Source organism: Nicotiana tabacum, chromosome 15 (genome assembly GCF_000715075.1).
Source record: "Nicotiana tabacum cultivar K326 chromosome 15, ASM71507v2, whole genome shotgun sequence".
Classification (NCBI taxonomy): domain Eukaryota; kingdom Viridiplantae; phylum Streptophyta; class Magnoliopsida; order Solanales; family Solanaceae; genus Nicotiana; species Nicotiana tabacum.
Window position 1 is genome coordinate 48918018 of NC_134094.1, and position 24132 is coordinate 48942149.

At 42.2% G+C, this 24132-nt stretch overlaps 1 protein-coding gene across 2 annotated transcripts in view; it reads left to right on the forward strand.

The window, feature by feature from the left end:
- Positions 1-13219, forward strand: part of LOC107812730 (putative protein S-acyltransferase 17) — a 32968-nt gene extending 19749 nt beyond the window's left edge. For both annotated transcript variants that reach the window (XM_075230820.1, XM_075230819.1), the window contains exons 9-10: positions 11341-11466; positions 12312-13219. In XM_075230820.1, the coding sequence (XP_075086921.1) occupies positions 11341-11466; positions 12312-12587 (402 nt within the window). In that variant the 3' untranslated portion in view covers positions 12588-13219. The remainder of the gene's footprint in view (positions 1-11340; positions 11467-12311) is intronic.
- The last annotated feature ends 10913 nt before the right edge of the window (positions 13220-24132 follow it).

Sequence of the window (24132 nt, forward strand, 5' to 3'; positions counted from 1 at the left end):
GTCACATTTTTTGAGTCTAAACCTTTCTTTGCCACTTCTGACCAACTTGATATATCTGAGATCTTACCTATACCGACCTTTGAGGAGCTTACTATAGCTCCTCCTCCACCTTCAACCACAGAAGTCGTACCTATACCAACCGTTGATGAGTCTAGTGTTGCTCCTCCTAGATCCCCAACCGTTGAGGAGTCTAGTGTTGCTTCTCCTAGATCCCCCGCCACTGGAACACCACTCTTGACTTATCATCATCGTCCGCGCCCAGCATCAGGCCCAGCCGATTCACGTCCTGCACCTGTCCCTGCTCCTACTGCGGACTTGTCTCCTAGTACACCAATTGCACTTTGGAAAGGTATACGGACCACACTTAATCCTAATCCCCATTATGTCGGTTTAAGTTATCATCGTCTGTCATCACCCCATTATGCTTTTATATGTTCTTTGTCCTCTGTTTCCATCCCTAAGTCTACAGGTAAAGCATTGTCTCATCCAGGATGGCGACAAGCTATGATTGACGAGATGTCTGCTTTACATACGAGTGGTACTTGGGTGCTTGTTCCTCTTCCTTCAAGTAAATCTACTGTTGGTTGTCGTTGGGTTTATGCAGTCAAGGTTGGTCCGGATGGCAAGGTTGATCGACTTAAGGCCCGTCTTGTTGCCAAGGGATATACTCAGATATTTGGGCTCGATTACAGTGATACCTTCTCTCCCGTGGCTAAGATAGCATCAGTCCGCCTTTTTCTATCCATGGCTGTTGTTCGCCATTGGCCTCTCTATCAACTGGACATTAAGAATGCTTTTCTACACGGTGACCTTGAAGATGAAGTTTATATGGAGCAACCATCTGGGTTTGTTGCTTAGGGGGAGTCTCGCGGCCTTGTATGTCGCTTGCGCCGGTCACTTTATGGTTTAAAGCAGTCTCCTCAAGTCTGGTTTGGTAAGTTCAGCACAGTTATTCAGGAGTTTGGCATAACTTGTAGTGAAGCTGATCACTCTGTGTTTTATCGGCATTCTGCTTCAAATCTCTGTATTTATCTAGTGGTTTATGTTGATGATATTGTTATCACCGGCAATGATCAGGATGATATTACTGAGTTGAAGCCACATCTCTTTCAGCAGTTTCAGACTAAGGATCTGGGCAGATTAAAGTATTTTCTGGGTATTGAGGTCGCTCAGTCTATTGTGATCTCACAACAGAAGTATGCCTTAGACATTCTTAAGGAGACAGGAATGACAGGTTGTAGACCTGTTGACACTCCTATGGATCCGAATTCTAAACTTCTGTCAGGGCAGGGGGAGCCGCTTAGCGATCCTGCAAGATATAAGTGGCTGGTTGGTAAATTAAATTACCTCACAGTGACTAGACCTGACATTTCCTTTCCTTTGAGTGTTGTAAGTCAGTTTATGGATTCTCCCCTGTGATAGTCATTGGGATGCAGTTGTCCGCATTCTTCGGTATATAAAATCAGCTCCAGGCAAAGTACTATTGTTTGAGGATCGAGGCCATGAGCAGATCGTTGGATACTCAGATGCTGATTGGGCAGGATCACCTTCTGATAGACGTTCTATGTCTGGATATTGTATTTTAGTAGGAGGTAACTTGGTGTCTTGGAAGAGTAAGAAACAGAATGTCGTTGCTCAGTCTAGTGCAGAAGTAGAATATCGAGCAATGACTATGGCAACATGTGAGCTAGTTTGGATCAAACAGTTGCTCAAGGAGTTGAAATTTGGTGAGATCAGCCAAATGAAACTTGTGTGTGATAATCAAGCTGCCCTTTATATTGCATCGAATCCGGTGTTCCATGAGAAAACTAAACATATTGAGATTGACTGTCATTTCGTCAGAGAAAAGATACTCTCAGGAGATATTACTACAAAATTTGTGAAGTCGAATGATCAGCTTGCAGATATTTTCACCAAGTCCCTCAGTGGTCCTCGTATTAGTTATATATGTAACAAGCTTGGTACATATGATTTGTATGCACCAGCTTGAGGGGGAGTGTTAGAATAACTATGTGAATATATATGTAATTAGTCCTAGTCCCATAGGTAATAGGAGTAGGCTATATATTATGTGTACTTATAAATAGGGTTCATTGTATTACAATTAACATCAATAATATAATTTTCCCGTGTATTATTAATACACATAACCCAATCGTTCTAGATGGAGTAGACGCTCCTCTAAGCAACGTGTGCACATCACATCACAAGGAATGTCATAATCTCCAATATATCTGCAAAATGCATCGTGCATGAACTCATCAAAATGAAGGGACTAGGTAGGCTTAATGTATTAGGTATACCATTTTGTACATGCCAAAATTAGTCCTACCCCCAATTCTCTAGATATTGCACAACATGAATATATACATGCAATGTATATATATTATGTTCAACAAGGATTATCTTGCTCGTCCACTCTAGAACTTTCTTGAGCATTGGGAGAATCCACATTTGCTCATCACAATCTTTGCACTCAATTTTCCATGATGAATTGTTATACACTTTAAAGCTTCGACAAGGGGTCAATTCATCATGATGCAAGGAAGCAGTCATGAAGTCAAGAAGGTTGCCTATCACGTTCAGGTTCAAAAGGACCACGATCTTCAACTAGAAATGTACTAACTCAAGAGTAGGGCAGCTTATAAGGATCAGCTTAGCCGCTACTTGCAATGAATCATCACAAGACTTCGCTCAATTTCAAAACCAGTGCCACAATTATACTTCATGCCCACAAAAGATTTTTCATTAGCACTCTTAACGCACTAGAAAAGAGACATTCATCTTCAATTCTTTGACTAACTAAATAAACAATTCTACATGTTTCACTTTGCATCTACTCAAGACTATCATGTAAAAAAAGGACTATCATCACAAGAGGATACTTTTGAAAAAATTAGGCTCGATAAACTTAGGTTCATTCTCTAATGACAGCTCATCAACAATTGCATCTCTATGAGTAAGAAAAGATATATGATCAATAGAATTACAAGCACTCTAAGATACAGTTTGGCAATTTGCATTCTGAGAGTCACGCACCATAATATATGCAAATGTGCAATCAACTCTATGTGCATCCTCACTCCTATTAGGCTCAAATACAACGGCATCACTACTTTGTGACAATTTAAGCTCATAAGAAATAGAAACATTGGATGCAAAATAAAGACTCATTATGTTCATAATAAGTATGATTAACACCTAAACTCTCAACACACTCAAGCTCACTAAACAAAAACGAAGAGTTAGATTTATTTGTTTTACCTTAAATTACTCCCACAAATTCAATTTACCTTTGTTAGCCACACTTAGGCTGACGCCGTGGTGTTGCAACCTCTAGTTTCCTAGAACCACAAGTGACTTCAGGTGAAGAATCTTCATGAGAAGCTTCACATTTAATTCCTCCTAGGCATATCACCAACAAGTCTGTTGTTATTCTTTCTCATTTGTTTCCATTTAGTGCAAGAAAATGCAATGCAGCCTTCTTTGTGACACTTAAAGCATTTACGGACTTTCTAATGAAATCGAAGAGAAGATAGCCATGCTTCCTTGAACCTGACTTTCAAGTTTCCCTTGTGGTATACAATCATTACCGTGAACATGGCGGGCTGGCGGCTTGAGGTAACTTCACCGCCTTTGCCTTGTGTCAAGTAGGACAATCTCTAGTATTGCCACTTGCATAGGTTTTTCATTAAGCGTGAAGAAGCCTTAGAATTTGGAACACAGCACCCCCCCCCCCCCCCCGATATGCAACTTGAACCATTAGAGCCTTACCTCATCATCCTCTGTGGTCATGGTTCTTTAGCTTGTATGGAGTTCCAAGCTCCTTCAAATGGTCTTTCAAAAGTTTTTCATGTATGAATTTCCCTTTTTGATATTGCATCCATCTTTCATCAAGCTCCCTATTTTTCTTGAGGCACTCTTCCAACTCATCTTCATCTAGATGAAACATGTTTCCAGAAAAAAAACAAAAACAATTAAAGTTATAAGGGCCTCGCGTTCACACTCAAGTGTATCTCTCAAGAATGGTCACACAAACGCTCGTGTACCACTCTTAGATTGGCTTTTGTTGTCACTCTTTTGGTCTCACCGCTCAAGCCTTTACTGCGGTTGGTGTATACCAAAAGTTGTAAACAAACTCAACAAGTAGCTCACCAGTTATCTTTTTACTTCGGCTTGGGAATAGAGTTTATGTTCAACAAAGAAGTACAACTAAAGCAAACTGACGGGAACCAACAAATTCACAATGAAATTAAATAGAGGCTAAAATAAGAGGCAGAAAATGAAAAAGTGCTCACAGAAGCACTAGCAACATTGTTAAGATCTTATTACTATATGAAAGTAGTGAGAACTTTGAATGTTGATGATTAAGAATGGTATGAAATTAAAGAAAAGCAAGTTACATCAAAACACACTTCAGCTTCACAAAAAATAAAGTTTAGAGCAGTCAGCTGAAAGACGGAGGTACTGGAACTCAGACTCAAGATATGTTGCGTTCGCAGCTTGGTCACTGCGATCGGAATGTTAGCAATCTTACTAATGTTGCAATCTCTGAACACGAACTGCAATCACGGTTGTATGCTGGATGATTCTGAATCGTCAGGACAAATTTTGCTAAAAGGGGTGCGGTTGCTCGTGGAAGGTGTGTAGCTGTCCAAAAGGGTTGTTGGGGAATTTCTATAATGCTGCAACCACGGTCAGGAGGCTGTAACCACAGTTGTTCTTTGGATGGAATTCTGAATCTTTCTAGAACAAAACTAACTGAATGGTACAACTGATTTCTGGCAAGAACTTTCAGACTTTGAAATTTTGATCAAATCCCCAAATAGACTCAAACATATCCCACATGAGGCGAAACATGAAATATAAGGCTAAACACTGAACCTAACAATACACCCTCATAATTCCATCATTTTTCGAAACTTCATTTAAAAAAAAAGAAAATCAAATGGACTCAAATGAATGGAGCTGGTGAATAAAGAATACTTACCCTCACCAAAGCTCTGGTATGAAGTGATGGCGGAAAGAGTATGTAGATAACAAACAAACAATGGAAAGCAATAAGGATATAGAAGCTAGACTCAAACTGAAATTCAAATAGGCAATGCACAGTTCAGGGAAGTGGACAGTATGATTTGGAGAGGAATGCTTTTGAAGTTCATATTAAGTCTTTCAATTGCCACCTCATTTTGCACGCGAGTTCATAGCCCTGTGTTGGAAACATTGCGGAAATTGAGGAACCCAAAAAAGGTGGTATTCTTCACATGGTGTGTGACATTTGGGGGGGGGGGGGGGGGTTCATTTAGACAGCAGACAACCTTAGAGGAGGAAATCCTTCGTGGTTAGATGGTGTTGCATGTGCAAAAGAAATGGGGAGGACACTAACTGCCCTCTACTTCATTATTAATGCGCGTCGAAATTGTGGGTATGATATATGCGATCCTAAAGGTGTAGTAAGGTGCTTCGATGCACAGTTGCAGAAATGTGGGCAAGTTGGAAACTGCAATCGGGTCAAAAAAAATATCGGATACTCACACACACACACGCACACACATGTATGTATGTATCTATATACACACATACATATATACATATATGTGTGTGTGTGTATTTATATCCGACATTATTTTTGACCCGATTGCAGTTTCCAAGTTGCCCACATTTCCGCAACATATATATAGTGTGTGTGTGTGTGTGTGTACATATAACATATACGCGGTCTTCAAGCATAGATGTGGAAATATTGTCTAGCTGGATATTGCACAACTAGAGAGTAGTAGGAAGAGGCTACGGAGATTTGCACCTTTTTACATTTTTTGGTTATCATGGGGAAATGAAGAGGAGATATTTGAAGGTGTAGAGAGATCCTTGTCAAGAGTGATGTGTTCCCTTTCCTTTCTGTTATACTTTTGGTGCAAAGTGGACAGGTAAAATATGAGTGTTGTGAGAAGGCACGGGAGAAAATATGTTATTGATATTGGATGATCAATACAATACAAGAGGTCCTTATTTATAGCTATACTATACAAGGACATACTATTCTTCTACCAATGTGGGACAATACTACACTATATACATGCTGTAAACTAACACTCCCCCTCAAGTAGGTGCATACAAATCATATGTACCGAGCTTGTTACATATATAACCAATACGAGGACCAGTGAGGGACTTGGTGAAAATATCTGCAAGTTGATCATTCGACCTCACAAACTTTGTAGCAATCTCTCCTGAAAGTATCTTTTCTCTGACGAAGTGACAATCAATCTCAATGTGTTTAGTTCTCTCATGGAACACCGGATTTGATGCAATATGAAGGGCAGCTTGATTATCGCACACAAGTTCCATCCGACTGATTTCACTAAATTTCAACTCCTTGAGCAATTGTTTGGTCCAGACTAGCTCACATGTTGCCATAGCCATTGCTCGATATTCTGCTTCTGCACTAGACCGAGCAACTACATTCTGTTTCTTGCTCTTCCAGGACACCAAATTTTCTCCTACTAAAACACAATATCCAGACGTAGAACGTCTATCTGAAGGTGATCCTGCCCAATCAGCATCTGAGTATCCAATGATCTGCTCATGACCTCGATCCTCAAAGATTAACCCTTTGCCTGGAGCCGATTTTATATATCGAATAATGCGGACAACTGCATCCCAATGACTATCACAGGGAGAATTCATAAACTGACTTACAACACTCACAGGATAAGAAATGTCAGGTCTAGTCACTGTGAGATAATTTAATTTACCAACCAGCCGCCTATAGCTTGAAGGATCGCTAAGCGGCTCCCCCTGTCCTGGCATAAGTTTAGAATTCGGATCCATCGGAGTGTCGACAGGTCTGCAACCTATCATCTCCGTCTCCTCAAGAATGTCTAAAGCATATTTTCTTTGAGAAATAACAATACCTGAGCTAGACTGGGCAACCTCAATACCTAGAAAGTACTTCAATCTGCCTAGATCCTTAGTTTGGAAGTGCTGGAAGAGATGCTGCTTCAGATTGGTAATACCATCCTGATCATTGCCAGTAATAACAATATCATCAACATAGACTACCAGATAAATACAGAGACTTGAAGCAGAGTGCCGATAAAACACAGAGTGATCAGCTTCACTACGAATCATGCCAAACTCCTGGATAACCGTGCTGAACTTACTAAACCAGGCTCGAGGAGACTGCTTTAGACCATAAAGTGACCGACGCAAGCGACATACAAGGCCACGAGACTCCCCCTGAGCAACAAAACCAGGTGGTTGCTCCATATATACCTCATCCTCAAGATCACCGTGAAGAAAGGCATTTTTAATTTCCAGCTGATAGAAAGGCCAATGACGAACCGCAGCCATGGATAGAAAAAGGCGGACTGAAGCCACTTTAGCCACGGGAGAGAAGGTATCACTGTAATCGAGCCCAAATATCTGAGTATATCCTTTGGCAACAAGACAGGCCTTAAGTCGATCAATCTGTCCATCGGGACCAACTTTGACTGCATAAACCCAACGACAACCAACAGTAGATTTACCTGAGGGAAGAGGAACAAGCTCCCAAGTACCACTTGTATGTAAAGCAGACATCTCGTCACTCATAGCCTGTCGCCATCCTGGATGAGACAACGCTTCACCTGTAGACTTAGGGATGGAAACCAAGGACAAAGAAGATATAAAAGCATAATGGGGAGATGACAGACGATGATAGCTCAAACCGACATAATGAGGATTAGGGTTAAGTGTGATCCATATACCTTTCCGAAGTGCAATCGGTGTACTAGGAGCAGGGTCCGCAGCAGGAGTAGGGTCAGGTGCAGGACGAGAACCAGTTGGGCCTGATGGAAGACGCAAACGACGATGATAAGTCAAGAGTGGTGTTCCTGTGGATGGGGAACTAGGGGGAACAACACTAGACTCCTCAACGGTTGGTATGGATGAAACCTCTGTGGTCGAAGGTGGAAGAGGAGCTATAGTAAATTCCTCAAAGGTCGGTATAGGTAAGACCTCAGATATATCATGGTGGTCAGCAGAGGTAAAGAAAGGTTTAGACTCAAAAAATGTGACGTCAGCTGACATAAGGTACCTACGAAGATCTGGAGAATAACAACGATATCCCTTCTGAACACGAGAATAACCAAGGAAGACACACTTGAGAGCACGAGGAGCTAACTTATCTTTCCCAGGGGCTAAGTTATGAACAAAACACGTGCTCCCAAAAACACGAGGTGGAAGAGAATACAAGGGTGACTGGGGAAACAATACTGAATGCGGAATCTGATTCTTGATGGGAGATGAAGGCATCCGATTAATCAAATAACAAGCTGTGAGAACTGCATCGCCCCAAAAACGCAACGGAACACGAGATTCAATTAGAAGTGTGCGAGCAGTCTTAATAAGGTGCCTGTTCTTTCTCTCAGCAACCCCATTTTGCTGAGGGGTATAAGGACAAGATGTCTGATGAATAATTCCCTGAGAAGTCATAAACTGCTGAAATTGAGAAGATAAATATTCTAAGGCATTATCACTGCAAAAAATGCGAATAGAAACACCAAATTGGTTTTTGATTTCAGCACAGAAACTCTGGAATATAGAAAATAACTCAGAACGATCTTTCATTAAGAAAAGCCAAGTACATCTTGAATAATCATCAATGAAACTGACAAAATAATGAAATTCCAAGGATGAACTGACTCTACTAGGACCCCATATATCAGAATGAACTAAGGAGAAGACAGACTCTGCATGACTCTCAACACTACGCGAAAAGGAGGCTCGGGTATGTTTCCCAAGTTGACACGACTCACAATCTAATGTAGACAAACTAGATAAACTAGGCACCATCTTCTGAAGTTTGGATAAACTCGGATGTCCTAAACGTCTGTGGATTAGATCTGGAGGATCTGTAACTAGACATGTTGTGGAAGGACTGAGTGAGTTAAGGTAGTAAAGGCCTTCTGATTCACGTCCTGTACCAATTGTCTGTCCCGTACTGCGGTCCTGCATAATAAAAGAATCGTCAATAAAATATATACCACAATGGAGGGCACGAGTCAAACGACTAACAGATGCAAGACTAAAAGGACATCCAGGGACATAAAGAACGGAATCTAGGGTGATAGAAGACAAGGGATTAGCTTGTCCAACTCCTTTTGCCTTAGTTTGACATCCATTGGCTAAAGTAACAGTGGGAAGAGACTGTGAATATACAATATTTGACAAAAGTGATATATTACCAGAGATGTGATCAGAAGCGCCGGAGTCCATGACCCATGGGCCAAGAGTGCTAGACTGGGAAACACAAGCAAAGAATTACCAGAAACAGAAGTATCAGTCTGAGCAACTGAGGCTACTTGTGGAGATGTCTGCTTACTTGCTCAATACTGAAGGAGCTCATTATATTCTTCTTTAGATAAAGAAAATCCTTGGTTACCTGGAGTCTCGGTCTGAGCAATGTAAGCATTTTTGGGTGGACGACCATGTAAGGAATAGCACATTTCACGAGTGTGTCCAAGTTTGTGACAATAAGAACACTTGGGTCTAGATCTTCCAAAACGACCTCCTCCTCGTCTATGCTCCATAGTTTGAGATGCCCGAACATCCATTGTCTGGGATGCAAGAACAGAGGAATCAAGTATCTGTGATGAGATCACTGGTGGACTTGGTGCTGCAGTAAGGCGGAGTAATCGAGAGAATAATTCATCAACTGTCGGGACAGACGGAGTAGCCAAAATCTGGTCGCGTACTGAATCAAGATCATTAGGAAGTCCAGCGAGGGTAAGAACGAGAAACATCTTCTGTCGTTGCTCTTGTTGTTTTTTCATACTAGCAGAAACTGGCATCAACTTCTCAAATTCCTCCATGACTGCCTGTACTTGACCCAAGTAAGTAGACATATCCAATTCCTGCTTCTTTAAGTTTGTCATCCGTGATATCACATCATAGAAGCGAGATATATCATTAGTGTATAAGGTGCGTGCCTTTGCCCAAACCAAATAACATGTCTGGAATGGACGAAACAAGGGCATCAACTTGGAATCAATAGATCGCCACAAGATGCTACATAACTGAGCATCGATTTTTGCCCAAAGTGCTATTGCCTTTTCATCTCCATCGCTAGACTGTTTGATTAGATGATCTTGAACACCTTGACCTCTACACCATAACTCGACAGATGAAGCCCAAGCTAAGTAGTTTGAACCTCCCATTAAAGGTTCCGAGGTAATAATAGCACTAGAGCTTCCAAAACTCATGTTTCTAGACCCAAAAACATCAAATCCCAAAGACATTGTTGCAAATTATTACCAAATAGGAGAAAGAATCAACTGTAATTCACTGAAACAGTGTACGGAAACACAGAAACAGAATACCGAAAACTGTAGCTGCCGGAATCTACTGTAGCTGTCGGAATAGTACTGTAGCTGTCGGAATAGTACTGTAGGTGCCGGAAAAAACTCAAAGTTGTCGGAATGAAATGAAAACAGTGGGGGTATGATCGGAATTACCAGGCGACCCAACTGTTCTGAAGGAAGATTTTCAAAAAATGGCCGGAAGTGGTCGTACGCGCCGGCGCGTGAGCTTCTGGTAGCGCGTGGAGGCGCGTGAGGAGGCTGCTGCCGGAGTTTTTCACTGGGGTTTGGTCGCCGGACAGTGACGACTCTCGTGGTAGTGTTGGATTTTGCACAACACTGACAGAAATGAAGCAGATAGAAAACAGCCTTAAAAAATACTGATTTCTCTTTCCCGGAATCGCTGGAATTTATGCACATCGATTTCTCTTTCCCGGAATCGCTGGAATTTATGCACAGCGATAAGTCTCTCACAATTGCTCTGATACCATGTGAGAAGGCACGGGAGAAAATATGTTATTGATATTGGATTATCAATACAATACAAGAGGTCCTTATTTATAGCTATACTATACAAGGAAATACTACTCTTCTACCAATGTGGGATAATACTACACTATATACATGCTGTAAACTAACAAGTGTTATAAGTAAATTTATGATTTATACGTTTTGTTCCTATCATACATCTGGAGGTGTGTATCAATAAATTACTTTGATTTGTAAAAATAAGAAGTAACAGACAAGTGCATTGTCTGAAAACATGTTACTAAATAAACCTTGCAAAATGCTGATAATTGTAGGGGGATCTTTCTGCTGTAGTATGGAAGTTCTGGAATTAGCTTATCCTTTCAGTGCATTGATGATCTAATTTAGGATGCTTTCTCCCTTTTCTTCATTTTTAAAAATTCTTTTTCCCTTTCATCAGCTTTCTTAGCATGTCGTGTCTGTACTTGTGCTTGTGTTTGTTTCTTAATGATAATCTTCTACTTTGTATCAGTGGTTGTTGGATTCGTACAACACTCAAATACTTATCATGGTATTTCTGGCTATAGTGTCTATGCTACTTGCCGGTTTCCTTGCATACCACACCAAACTTTGTGTCACAAATACTACAACAAATGAGGTATTCCTTTTTTGTATTTAATTCAGTACAGTACATATCTCCAGTAGCTTAGGATGATTTTGTTGTTTTGCTGTGCAGTCTGACTTTTCTTCTCCTTCATAGTACCTGCATTTTCCTTAGAAGTAAGCTTATGGAACTATATGTGTCTAACAATGAACTTGTTGTCTTATTACTCATTTTTCTTTTTTTGATAACTGAGAAATCCCCGAGAGCCAGTGGGGCACAGTTCGAAACTCGGTGGAGAATTAGCCCGCTCCTCTACCCTTCTCCACTTAAATACCAGGCTTTTGTCTTTAGCAGGGTTCGAACCCATGACGTGCGTCTAACCCACACATCACAAGTTACGTTCTTACCACTAGCCCGAAGCCTTGGGGGCCTTGTAATATTATTACTATTACATGGACATTTTCACCTAAAAGGAAATATGGCTTCTGATCTATCACTGAACAAAGTTCAGGCCAGTTGGAGACCTTGAAATCTCAAAATATTTCGGCAAACAAGAAATAAGAAGTCTGCTCTTATAAGGGGGATCAAGTAAGTAAACACAATTTTGACTGACCAACCTAAAAATAACACGTTTAAGGACCAGAGGAGCATTATCTCGTAGTCTGATAGCAGTCTCTCCTTTTAGTCTTAATTTTGACTAGGCATGAGAAAAAGAAAAGTAAAGAGAAGAAAGGAGGAAGAAGGGGAAACAGAAAAAGGAAAAAAGCATTGGGACATCCTAAATTCTAATGATATACCCTATTGATTCAGCATACCTCCAAAATTTTAGGAGTCGAAACAGCAGCGGAAGCTGTTCTTAGCTCTCATCTAAAGCTAAATTTTGCTCGTGTGGACTGCAGACTTTCAAATGGCAAGAATATTTAAACTGGAAGAGGAAAGTCAATGAAGCAAAGGCAAGTGCAGCAGCTCTCAAATCAAGTTTAGGTGAATTGAACCAGGAAATGATGCGCCCTGTGAGCAAATGGAAGGCCTTCTTTCGGAGGTCCCATCTGGAAGAAGTGGAGGTGGTTAAGAATAACATTTACGATAAAGGACTGCTCCAGAATGTCTCTGAGATTGTAATTCCTCTTTCAACAAGACGTTCATTCATACAGAGGAAATCAAAATCAGGTTAGAATTGTCAGTTGGTGACCCATATTCCATTGGGGCTTGATAGCTCATCTTAGTCCAAGTCTTTAGTCTAATGGTCGTAAACACCGACGAGAATGCTCTAAATGTGAAGTACGCTCGATTCTATCAGAACCTATTACAAGTATCGACAAGTCATCTACCTTTACTCTTGGATGGGCACGGTTAATGCAGTTTAATTGCACGTGGTGAAAGGATTGGAGGGGTTCTGAGGAAGGGGTTTAAGTGCCAGTAGTGGTGTTTGCTTCCTTTTATTTGCTGCGGCTGCAGCTGTTGAAGGGAAGTGCTTACTGTTCCTTTTGGTGCATTCTGATTACTACTGGTGCAGCCTGGGTTTCTTCTTATTTCTAGGATAAATTTCAATCCTACTTTATTTAACTTTTTATAGCTCTTCGCTGCTTAGCAGCAAATTTTTACTTGTACTATGTAATACGACGAGAATGAGTGCCTGGTATATGTTGCAATCCATTGTCTCATGTGTCCACCAGCTGTGGAACTGGAACTCGGTAGAACTCAAATAAATTTTGTGCTCATGTAGCGGAAAAAGAGAGAATGTTACCCAGCAGCTTAATATTTTTTTTTTAAATTATAATGTAAATTTCATTGATGCCTGGAGAAACTCTTGTATGCAAAAAGCAGGGAACTTGCATTAAAATGTGGTTCTCTAAAAAAAAGGCTCTCAATCTTCTATCCAAACTGAAACAAGGACCGCATGGATGTTACCCCCCCCCCCCCAAAAAAAAAAAAAAGGAAAACCGAAAAAAGGAAAAGAGGATATTCTTCTACTTACAAATCACTGTTTCAAACGCTCGCGTATTCTCTCCTCCTATATATAATCCACATGGGGGCTAGAAAAGTAACATCCCATGTTTTAGGTCTTCTCTTCCTCTTAATAAAGGTCCAACAACGAAACGCCTTAGTTATTATCAAAAAATAAACAAAAATGCAACGCCTCATTCATTGTGCACGGCGTCATTGTTATCGAATTCGTTTGGGACCACCGACACAAGCACAAGCTGCCGCATGACAACGCACAAAGAGGTAATATACATTTTGTAGGTGATATACATTTTGTTTGCGTTTTTTTACGGGGGAAAATTACGACATGACACGTGGCCGCTTAAAGGAAGGACACGTGGAACACAAGATGGAGATGGCCACTGAACATAGCTATTCCGCTTGTCACCGGAAGGAATAATGATCATAAAAGGAGTATTAAATGTTTTGTGCTTGGTAACACTTACGCTACAGCATTTTAATGCAACTTTATTCTCTCGCTTTTGATCTTATCATTGTTGTGCCCGGAAACCTTGTTCTCGGACTCATTAGCTCTGATGTTTCGTCTATATTCTAAAGCTAAGTATTTCATATTTTATCAGTTATTTCATCACTTTTTGGATCAAATTAATTCACTTGTCTAGAAACTACAAACAAATTCAACTGTACTGTTTTTCGGATAAACAGCTTGGCGCCCACCATGGGGCCTAGACAACCATGCAATTAAATTGATCTTTGCCCTTTTTACTAACAAGTTTGATTATTTTTGTCTTAGCAAAAATCACAAAAGAAATGGCAGATAACACTATTAACGGCACACGCAACCCTGAAATTCAAGGGGAGCAGCCTCATTTCGAGGATACAATCAGTGACACTCGCAATGAGGAGAACGACGCCACACTGACGCATGACGGGCGATACCCTCGACAGGTTCGGGAGAGGACTCCTGATGATGCTGATGAGGAGCATGTAGCGGGTGCAGTGAGGGTCCTGCAAGAGCAACAAGCAATCATTCTAGGCCATCTCATGCGGAAGGATCAGGTTATGACGGAACTAAAGCAGGCGCTATTAGGTGCTTCAAATAACGCGAACAAGCGAGATCCAATTCCTCCCGAGGTTCCCGCAAACCAAATGACGCGAAGAGTCGACAACAACACTCCCAGGGGCGAAGTTGGCTCCGGCGGGGCCGGAGGGAGCAGATCCGGCCTCAACAATGATAACGACTCATTCACGGAGGAGCTTTTACAGTTCATGAAGGAAGTAAACGCCCGCATGTATCAAGTCCCGGGTGCGCCACCAGTATTGAAAGGCCAGGATTTGAAGAAGTATGTTCAATTACCGTACAAGCCGAGTGCGGCCCCAGAATTAATCCTGAAGCGGTTCAAAATGCCCGAGGTGCCGAAGTATGACGGAACTTCAGATTCACAAGAGCACATTACCACTTACACAACAGCAGTGAAAGGAAATGATTTGGCTCCTCACGAAATTGAGTCTGTGTTGCTGAAGAAATTTGGTGAGACTCTCACGAGGGGAGCTTTAACATGGTATTCACTATTGCCCGAGCATTCTATAGATTCCTTTGAGATGCTCGCGGATTCTTTCATCAAGGCTCAGGCCGGTGCCAGAAAGGTGCAGGCCCGAAAGGCCGACATATTCAAGATCACGCAGGGAGAGTCAGAGTTATTACAAGAGTACGTCACCCGGTTCCAGAAGGAAAGGATGTTACTACCGGCGGTCCCGGATGAATGGCAGCTGAAGCATTCACCAAAGGTTTAAATCCGAGAAGTTCGGACGCTTCTCAGAAGTTGAAGGAAAGTCTGCTCGAGTTCCAAGCGATAACTTGGGCGGATGTCTACAACCGGTACGAGTCGAAAATAAGGATCGGAGATGATCAAGTTGGCTTTCCATCGTCGACCAAAGGACGGGAGAAGAACAGAGAAAAAATGAAAGATGATATTGACACGGATAGACGGACATCGAGAGGCCGATTTTTACCCTACAAGCGGATAGGAGGTCGCGACAGGAACTTTCGGACAACAAACAGGTTCACCGTTGATAGAAGGACCGATCGTGACCGGAACAACAGATCGTTGCAGGATAGAGAAATCTCAGAGTCACGAGATTCTTCTTACCCAAGGTTATCAGAATATAACTTCAATGTCAGTGTCGTAGAGTTGGTGTCGGCCATGAGGAATATCAAAGAGGCACGATTCCCAAGACCTATGAAATCTGATCCTAGCCAAAGGGATCCCAATTTATGGTGTGAGTACCATGGCACTAACGGCCACCAGACTGGAGACTACCGACACCTCCGGGAAGAAGTGGCAACGCTGTTAAAGAATGGTCACCTCAGAGAATTCTTGAGCGATCGAGCTAAAAATAACTATGGTCGGAACAGGGGCGATGTGGAAACCTCGAAAGCAGGAGAAGAACATCCACACCAAACGATCAACATGATCTTCGGAGGGAATGAAATTAACGGGGTCACCTTTTCGGCAGCAAAGAAGACAAAAGTGTCGATAACTCATAGTAAGAGGCTCCGGGAAGACAATATCACATTCACGGACGAAGATGCAGATGGATTACTACTGCCACACAATGATACACTGGTAATTTCTTTAAATGTATTAGATTTTAAAATTAATCGTGTTTTAGTGAATCCAGAAAATTCAGCTAATATCATACAATAGAGAGTACTAGAGCAAGCTAAACTCACTGGAAGCATTATCCCGACAACGAAACTCCTCGCCGGATTCAACCTCGCAAGCATGATAACCCGGGGAGAAATTTTGCTGCTCACGAACACTGAGGGAGTAATGAAGACAACACTCTTCGAAGTAGTAGATGGAGACATGGGATATAACATCATCTTGGGAAGACCATGGCTGCATGAGATGAAAGTCGTGCCTTCAACATATCACCAATTGTTAAAATTTCCAACACTCGAGGGTATCAAACAGATAAGGGGTGATCAACCGGCAGCAAGGGAGATGAATGCAATTTCGGTTTCCAGTAGCAAAGGAAAGGAACGTGCGGCATAGCAATTACTGGAACCGGCACCTGCCCCCAAACCAGAGGAAGATAACCCGGGGATAGAAGAGTCGGAACAATATCAGGTATCAAGGTATTTTCAAGTACCGAAAGAGACAGACGCGACGAAATCCACGACAGAAGAATTGGAGCAGGTTGCGTTGTTCGAAGAATTCCTAGAAAGGAAGTTCAATTTGGGAATAGGACTGCACCTGGAACTCGGGTCTGCTTTTATTGAATTCCTTAAAACTAACACCGACTGTTTTGCATGGTCGCACGAGGATATGACAGGAATTCCAACGGAGATAGCCGTACACAAGTTACGCTTAGATCCCAACATACCTCCGGTAAGGCAAAAGAAGCGCCCTATTGCTGAAACAAGGAATAAATTCGTCAAAGAAGAGGTAACTCATTTACTTAAGATTGGTTCAATCTGAGAGGTAAGATATTCGGACTGGCTAGCCAATATAATAGTAGTACCTAAGAAAAATAATAAATTCTGCATGTGTGTAGATTATAAGGATCTTAATAAGGCGTGCCCGAAAAACTCATTCCTATTGCCAAATATCGATCAGATGATTGATGCTACGGCCAGGCACGAGTTAATGAGTTTCCTCGATGCTTATTCTGGGTACAATCAAATCAAGATGAACCCAGAAGATCAGGAAAAGATTTCGTTTATAATGAATTTTGGTATATATTGTTACAATGTGATGCCCTTCGGACTGAAAAATGCCGGAGCCACTTATCAACGGCTCGTGAATAAGATGTTCGAAAAACAAATAGGAAAGACTATAAAAGTATATATAGACGACATGCTCATTAAGTCTTTGAATGCAGGTGACCACTTGAAACATCTGCAAGAAATATTCGACATCTTGAGGGAGCACAATATGAAACTTAACCCCGAGAAGTGTGTGTTCGGGGTCAGTTCGGGTAAGTTTCTAGGATTCTTGGTCTCACAAAGGGGAATTGAGTTAAATCCCGACAAAATCAAGGCCATATAGGACATCCTGGATCAATTGTCTAACGTAAAAGAAGTCCAGAGGCTCATAAGGAGATTGGCAGCTTTGAGCAGGTTCATTTCCCGTTCATCAAAAAAATGTCATCGCTTCTTCGCACTACTCAAAAAGAAAAATAATTTCGAATGGAAACCGGAGTGTCAGCAAGCGATGAAGGAGTTGAAGAAATATTTGTCAAGCCCTCCGTTGCTCTCAAAACAAAAAGAAGGTGAAACGTTGCTAGTCTACCTCACGGTTTCAGAAATAGCGGTAAGTGCAGTTTTAGTCCGAGAGGACGAAGGTACGCAATCTCCCATTTATTACGTTAACAAAATTTTAACGGGAGCAGAAACTCGCTACTCAAATCTGGAAAAGCTGGCCTTAGCTCTCATAGTCGCCGCTCGGAAGCTGAGGCCCTACTTCCAATGCCACCCGATAGTTATGGTAACTACTTTCCCTTTGAGGAATATCCTCCATAAACCCAAACTCTCGGGTAGGTTGGCCAAATGGGCCGTCAAAATGAGCGAATTTGATATAGAATATAAATCGAGGACTACAATTAAGTCGCAAGTCTTGGCTGACTTCGTGGCCGACTTCAGTTCGGGACTATTGCCTCTGGCAGCTAATGAGGCAATAATGGTGTCATAATCGACATCGGGAGTTTGGACCTTATTTATGGACGGAGCTTCAAACGTAAAAGGGTCCGGGCTCGGAATAGTCTTAATCACGCCTTCGGGGGAAACCTTAAGGCAAGCCTTCAGAACGATTCCTTTAACTAATAATGAAGCAGAGTACGAAGCTTTGATTGCAGGACTCGAATTGGCCCGAGGACTTGACTCCGAAGTCATCGAAATTAAATGTGATTTGCAGTTGGTGGTAAATCAGGTCTACAGAATTTTTGAGACTAAAGAGGAACGTATGCAACAATACGTGGTAAAGGTTCAGGCTCTATTGGAACGATTCCGGGAGTGGTCAATAAATCATATCCCGAGGGAAGATAACACAAAAGCAGATGCATTGGAAAATTTGGGCTCATCAACAAAAATCCAAGGATCGGAATCAGGGACGATAGTACAACTGATGAACTCATCCTTGGACACAGATGGTTACTATGAGGTGAATTCGACTAGTTTGGTCTGGGACTGGAGAAACGAAATAATCGATTACCTCGAGCACGGAAAGTTGCCTGAAGACCCCAAATCATCAAGAGCGTTGCGCGCCAAAGCTGCATGTTATAGCTTCAAGAAAGGCCAATTGTACAGAAAATCCTTTCAGGGCCCGTTGGCCCGGTGCTTAGGAGCATCAGAAGCTAACTATGTCATGAGAGAAGTCCACGAAGGGATATGAGGCAACCACTCAGGTGCAGATTCTTTGGTGCTGAAATTAATTCGGGCAGGGTATTAACAAGATGCTAAAGATTTCGTACAAAAATGTGATAAGTGCCAACGCTACGCACCACTAATATATCAACCAGCAGAACCCCTACATTCGGTTCTTTCCCCGTGGCCGTTCATGAAATGGGGGATGGACATCGTCGGACAGCTACCACTGGCTCCCGGAAAGGTAAGATTTGTTTTAATTTTAACTGACTATTTTTCTAAATGAGTGGAAGCAAGTCCTTATTAGAAGATCGTAGAATGCTAAGTGGTCGACTTCCTGTGGAAAAATATAATTTGCAAGTTTGGAATACCAAAAGAGATTGCATGCGACAATAGGCCGCAGATTATCGGCGCAAAAGTTACAAAGTTCCTTGAAGACTTGAAGATAAAGAGGATTACCTCTCCACCTTATCATCCGAGCGCAAATGGTCTAGTGGAGTCAACAAACGAAGTGATTATTCAAAACCTTAAGAAAAGGTTGGAAGCAGCAAAAGGCAACTGGCACGAAGAATTATCTGGGGTTCTATGGGCCTACCGAACAACGGCCAAGTCAAAGCACGGGAGAGACCTCTTTTTTCCTTGTATACGGTGCAGAAGCTTTAATACCGGTGGAAAAGGGGGAACTAACCTTAAGATATTTCGAGGCGAATGAAGGATCGAACAACGAAGCAGTGCTAGTCAACTTGGAGCTGCTCGAGGAACGCAGGGACTTGGCGCATGTTAGAATGGCGGCTCAAAAGCAAAGAATGGAATGATATTATAATCGAAGATCCAACCTCCGATATTTCAAAGTAGGAGACTTGGTCTTGAGGAAGGTAACTCAAAACACCCAGGAACTCAACTCGGGCAAGTTAGGCCCAACATGGGAAGACTCTTACCAGGTTTCAGCTATCACTGGGAAAGGATCATACGAGTTGGAGAACCAAAACAGAGACAAGTTGCCTTGCAACTGGAATGTGTCTCACCTCAAAAGATATTACTGTTGATGAACAACAGTCAAACGAAAAGTATGTGTTGCACTCTTTTTCCCTTCGTTCAGTTTTTGTCCCAATTGGGTTTTTTTGGCAAGGTTTTTAACGAGGCAGTGACGGAAAGCATACTACGAAGACAGAAATGATAAGACCTTTGATAACAAGGCAAGCAAGTAATTTTCCACTCGGGGACGATTAGATAATCTTTGCTTCAATAGCAAATTCCCACCAGGAAGGTATGTTTGCTACCGAAAAAAGGTTACCCGATCGTTCACGAGCACAAACCACTAGAGGATTGTTAGGTATTCTTTCGCTCGATAGCATGGGTTCCTAATGGGAAATAGGATATGTTGCCGAGTGAAGGATCACCTAGCAATTCATTGGTGGGATCTTCGAAGATACAAGGCTTCCAGTATTTCAATTCGCATTCTTCGCATTTGAACACTGGGGGAATGATATGAGGTTACGGAAACACTGCATGCCAGGCAACACTGAATGCCACGTCAACCGGGGAACGTAAATATAGAATAGAATACATCATCGGGACCGGGGATTGCGCATCCAGCCCCGTAGAAACAAGTTGTACAAGATAGCCACAAGTCATGGCAATTTCTTTTCTTCATAGCAAAATGCTTATGTACGTTTGAAAATAGAAGGAATTAAATGGAATGAAATCCTTTTGTTTTTATCTTGTTTCTTGTCTGAAAGATGATTAATTTTACCATTTGAAAGTTAAACAAGTGCTTCAAATGTTTGTGCCGTAATGAACAAGAGACGTCCTCTTCAAGAGCACCGTAAATATAAGAGGTCCCTCTCTTATAAAAACCCTCATGCTAAAGGGTTGGTTCCGGAAGAATCAATTCCCGAAATCCATAATGCCATCGAGAAAAAAATACACCCGAAGCTGCATACGCAAATACTTGTTCAAACCCTCATGTAAAAGGGATAATTCTCGAAACCAAAATGCTTCGAAGAAAAAGCATCAGAGATTATACATAATAAAGCGCGAACAGAACAACATGCGCAGAATACTTAAGCAAGTACGAAAGTTAAAGACTTGCATGAATATTTAAAACGAAAATAAGACTCAAACGATACTTGAGCAAAAAATATGTTTTTATTTACAAGGGTGCGTTAGAGTGATAAAGGTATAAAATAGAAAAAGAAAGAAAAAGCTAAGTTACAGCGTCTCCGGAATTAGGAGGAAGAGAAGTATCCGCATCCCCGGGAGTTGGTTCCACCGATGGCTCAAAATTTTCCCCATCTTGGTCTTCGGCATCATCACCTTCCGATCCCTCTTCAGTTTCCAAAAACTCGAAACCGGAATCAGAAGAACCTGGAGCGTCAAACTGTGCCGGGAGTCCTTTTTTGCAGCCAACTCAAGCTCTCGGGCCTTAGCAATTTTGGCATCAATGTCAATGATACCAGTTTTGGCCTCTTCCAAGGTTTTTCTCCTCATGCTATATATGGAATAAGTTTTTCAACAATGAGGGAAGTCGCTCGGTGCTTGAGTTCTTCTTTGAGTTGAGTAATTTCGGGCGGAAAGGTTTTCCCGGGCGGACCTAGCAGATTTGAGACTGACATCGAGCTCACGGGCAATTGAACTATATAGCCTATTATGCTCATTAGTTTTCCTGTACTTCTCCTCCAACTAGGCATGTTTCGCCACCACAGCAGCAAGCTCTTCACTTTTGGAGTTTAAGGCTGCTTCCAAATTAATCACTCTTTCAGCGGAGGCAGCCTCGCGCTCGATTGCAGCAAGAATGGCGTTCTGGACTTCTGCCCATTTAGCCTTGGCTTCATCAAATATAACCCTCAGAGGCCCAATTTCTTGGCTAAGGGTCCCTACTTCTTGCTCGCTCTGCTGCAAATGGGCCTCCAAAACAACGGCCTCGGTAGCCTTGATTTCCAGTTCCGAAAGGCGGAGAATAGTCTGGTCCCGTTCCGCCAAAAGCTAATCCCATTTAGAAGTAAGTTCTTCCTTCTCACGAATCAGCCTTTAGAGGCCCTCAGAAGCCAAAAAGTTGGCCTACAAAGCAAGAAGAGGTAAAACTTAGAGTACATTTGTTCAAAAGTAGAAGAAATAATAGAAGAAGAAATGAATGTACCGTTGCGACGTTATGCATAGCATTGTTCAACAAACACTCTCCCGAGAGTGTCTGAATCTTCTCCCAGTCTTTTTCTGAAGCCAAAGGCTTCAGATAGTTAGCAAGATCCACCGGTCTCGAAAGCAAGTTGCACCCGGTGGAGACCGAAAGGGTAATACTCCTCATCCTTTGTGGATCTTCAGAGGGGGCAGCATAATTTTGCCCCAAATTCCCATGAACTGGGGACTGTGGATGAGGGGAACCTTCTTCATGGTCATGCGCGACCAATGGAGATGATGTAGCAACCGCTGTTGGAAGAGTGGATGAAGATGGGAATGATGTAGAAGTTGCTGGTGATGGTGAAGGTGGAGATGAAGCTGATGAAGTGGAAGAGTGAGAAACAGCTACATCAAATGCAGTGTTGGTTATTTGATGCTCGCCAACCAAAGACGGCATGGACTCGGTACTCAGCCTCGCAGTACCGGTTACATCAATTGGGGCCCGAGAGCGGGAATTGGCATTATCTACCAAATCAAAGTTTTCCCAAAGTGCTGAGATGTCATCTTCAGCTGTTGCAATTGTCTCAACAGGTCGAGCATCCTGTTGAGATGATGAGGATCGTATCCTTCTATGTAAAGAAGCCCTCTCATCACTAGATTCTTCATCATCTTCGATCATCACAGTGTCTATGACCGGCCCGAAAAGAGGACCAATCACTATCGCCACCGGAGATGATTCAGGGGCATCAACCTTTTCCATCTTGTTCTTTTCCCCGGCCGCAGAGGAGCGTCTCCTTTTTGGTTGCTTGTTCTCTGGCCGGGGACTCCGTAAAGAAACACTTGCGCCCGAAGCAGGCCCGGAGACGCCTGTTCGAGTAAGTGCCTCCTGAAGCAACCTCGTCGCATCAGCAGGGTAAGCCAAAACATCCTCCTCGTGGACATTAACGGAGCCCGCAAGTAGACCTAATTTCATGAGCAAGTCAGAAGTGTTCAATCAAGTTCTTTATATACAAAAAGTGAAAACGAGGTAAATTAAAGTTACCATGATTTTTGGCCTTCCACCCGTACTTAATGGACAGTTCTTTCCACAAACGGGTTTCGGGCGTTGTGATGTCCAAGATCTTTTGAACCCACCGGTCCAAGCCTTCTATCACCGGTGGGATCCATCGAGTCGCAGTAACAAACGAATTTTGAAGGATCAATACAAGCATGAAAGAATATTTAGCAAGAAAAGATGTATTAAAGAGAATTTACGAGAGCGGTTCCAAGCAACCGAAAAGGATGATGTCGTTGTTGGAATAATGTCACTGGTGGCAACTGCAACGAACCGTTCCATCCACCCACGGTCGTTGTCGTCGTCCATGCTAGACAGCAAAGCATGGTGGCCACGCTTGCATAGGTTTATCATTCCCCCGCGGAAGATTTTGGGGGAATAGAGATTCATCATATGATCTAGGGTTAGTTCCTCTCCAGTTTCTAGGCACAGACGTCGAAGGCAGACAACCGTCCTCCACACTGAAGGACTTACCTGTGCCAAACACACTTGGTAGCGAGGCAAAACTCCGCAATCATGGAATCAAGCTCTCCGCTCAAAGAAAACGCACCCATAGTAAAGGGATACATGAAAAAATACGTGAAAAACATGTGCGAGGGTTAGCAGTAGGAAGTTTCTCTTCAAAATCCTTCGAAGTATTAAGCCTTATTGGGATGATGGAACCCACAATTAGAGGAATGGAATCCTCGGTTTTGTTCTTGCCTTTTGAAGAACTAGCACGTATTGAAGAGGAAGCCATTGGAATAGAAGGAAGGAAAATTTCTGGTTCGAAGAAGATTAGAGAAAAGTTGGGAAATAAAGATGCAAATTAGAAGTTCGAGAGATTATAAAGTACATAAGAGAAGGATGATGCGTATAACTAAAATTTTGGCGGCTAAATTCATGGCCACGATTACCTCGATAATCTCTGTAAAAGGCGTGCTAAATCATAGGAAGACACGTGTTCGGGGCATTAAATGCAGAGAGACATGCGTCTAATCAACCGTCAGTGGCCTTCAAAAAGAGTTATAGTAATTCCCGCCAAAAGAGTGTTTCTACTAACTTTCCGGTAACACAAAGTTATGTCACCGAAAAGCAGGGGGACTATTTGTATAGGAAAAAAATATGACATAACACGTGGTCGCTTAAAGGAAGGACACGTGGAACACAAGATGGAGATGGCCACTGAACATAGCTATTTCGCTTGTCACCGGAAGGAATAATGATCATAAAAGGAGTATTAAATGCTTTGTGC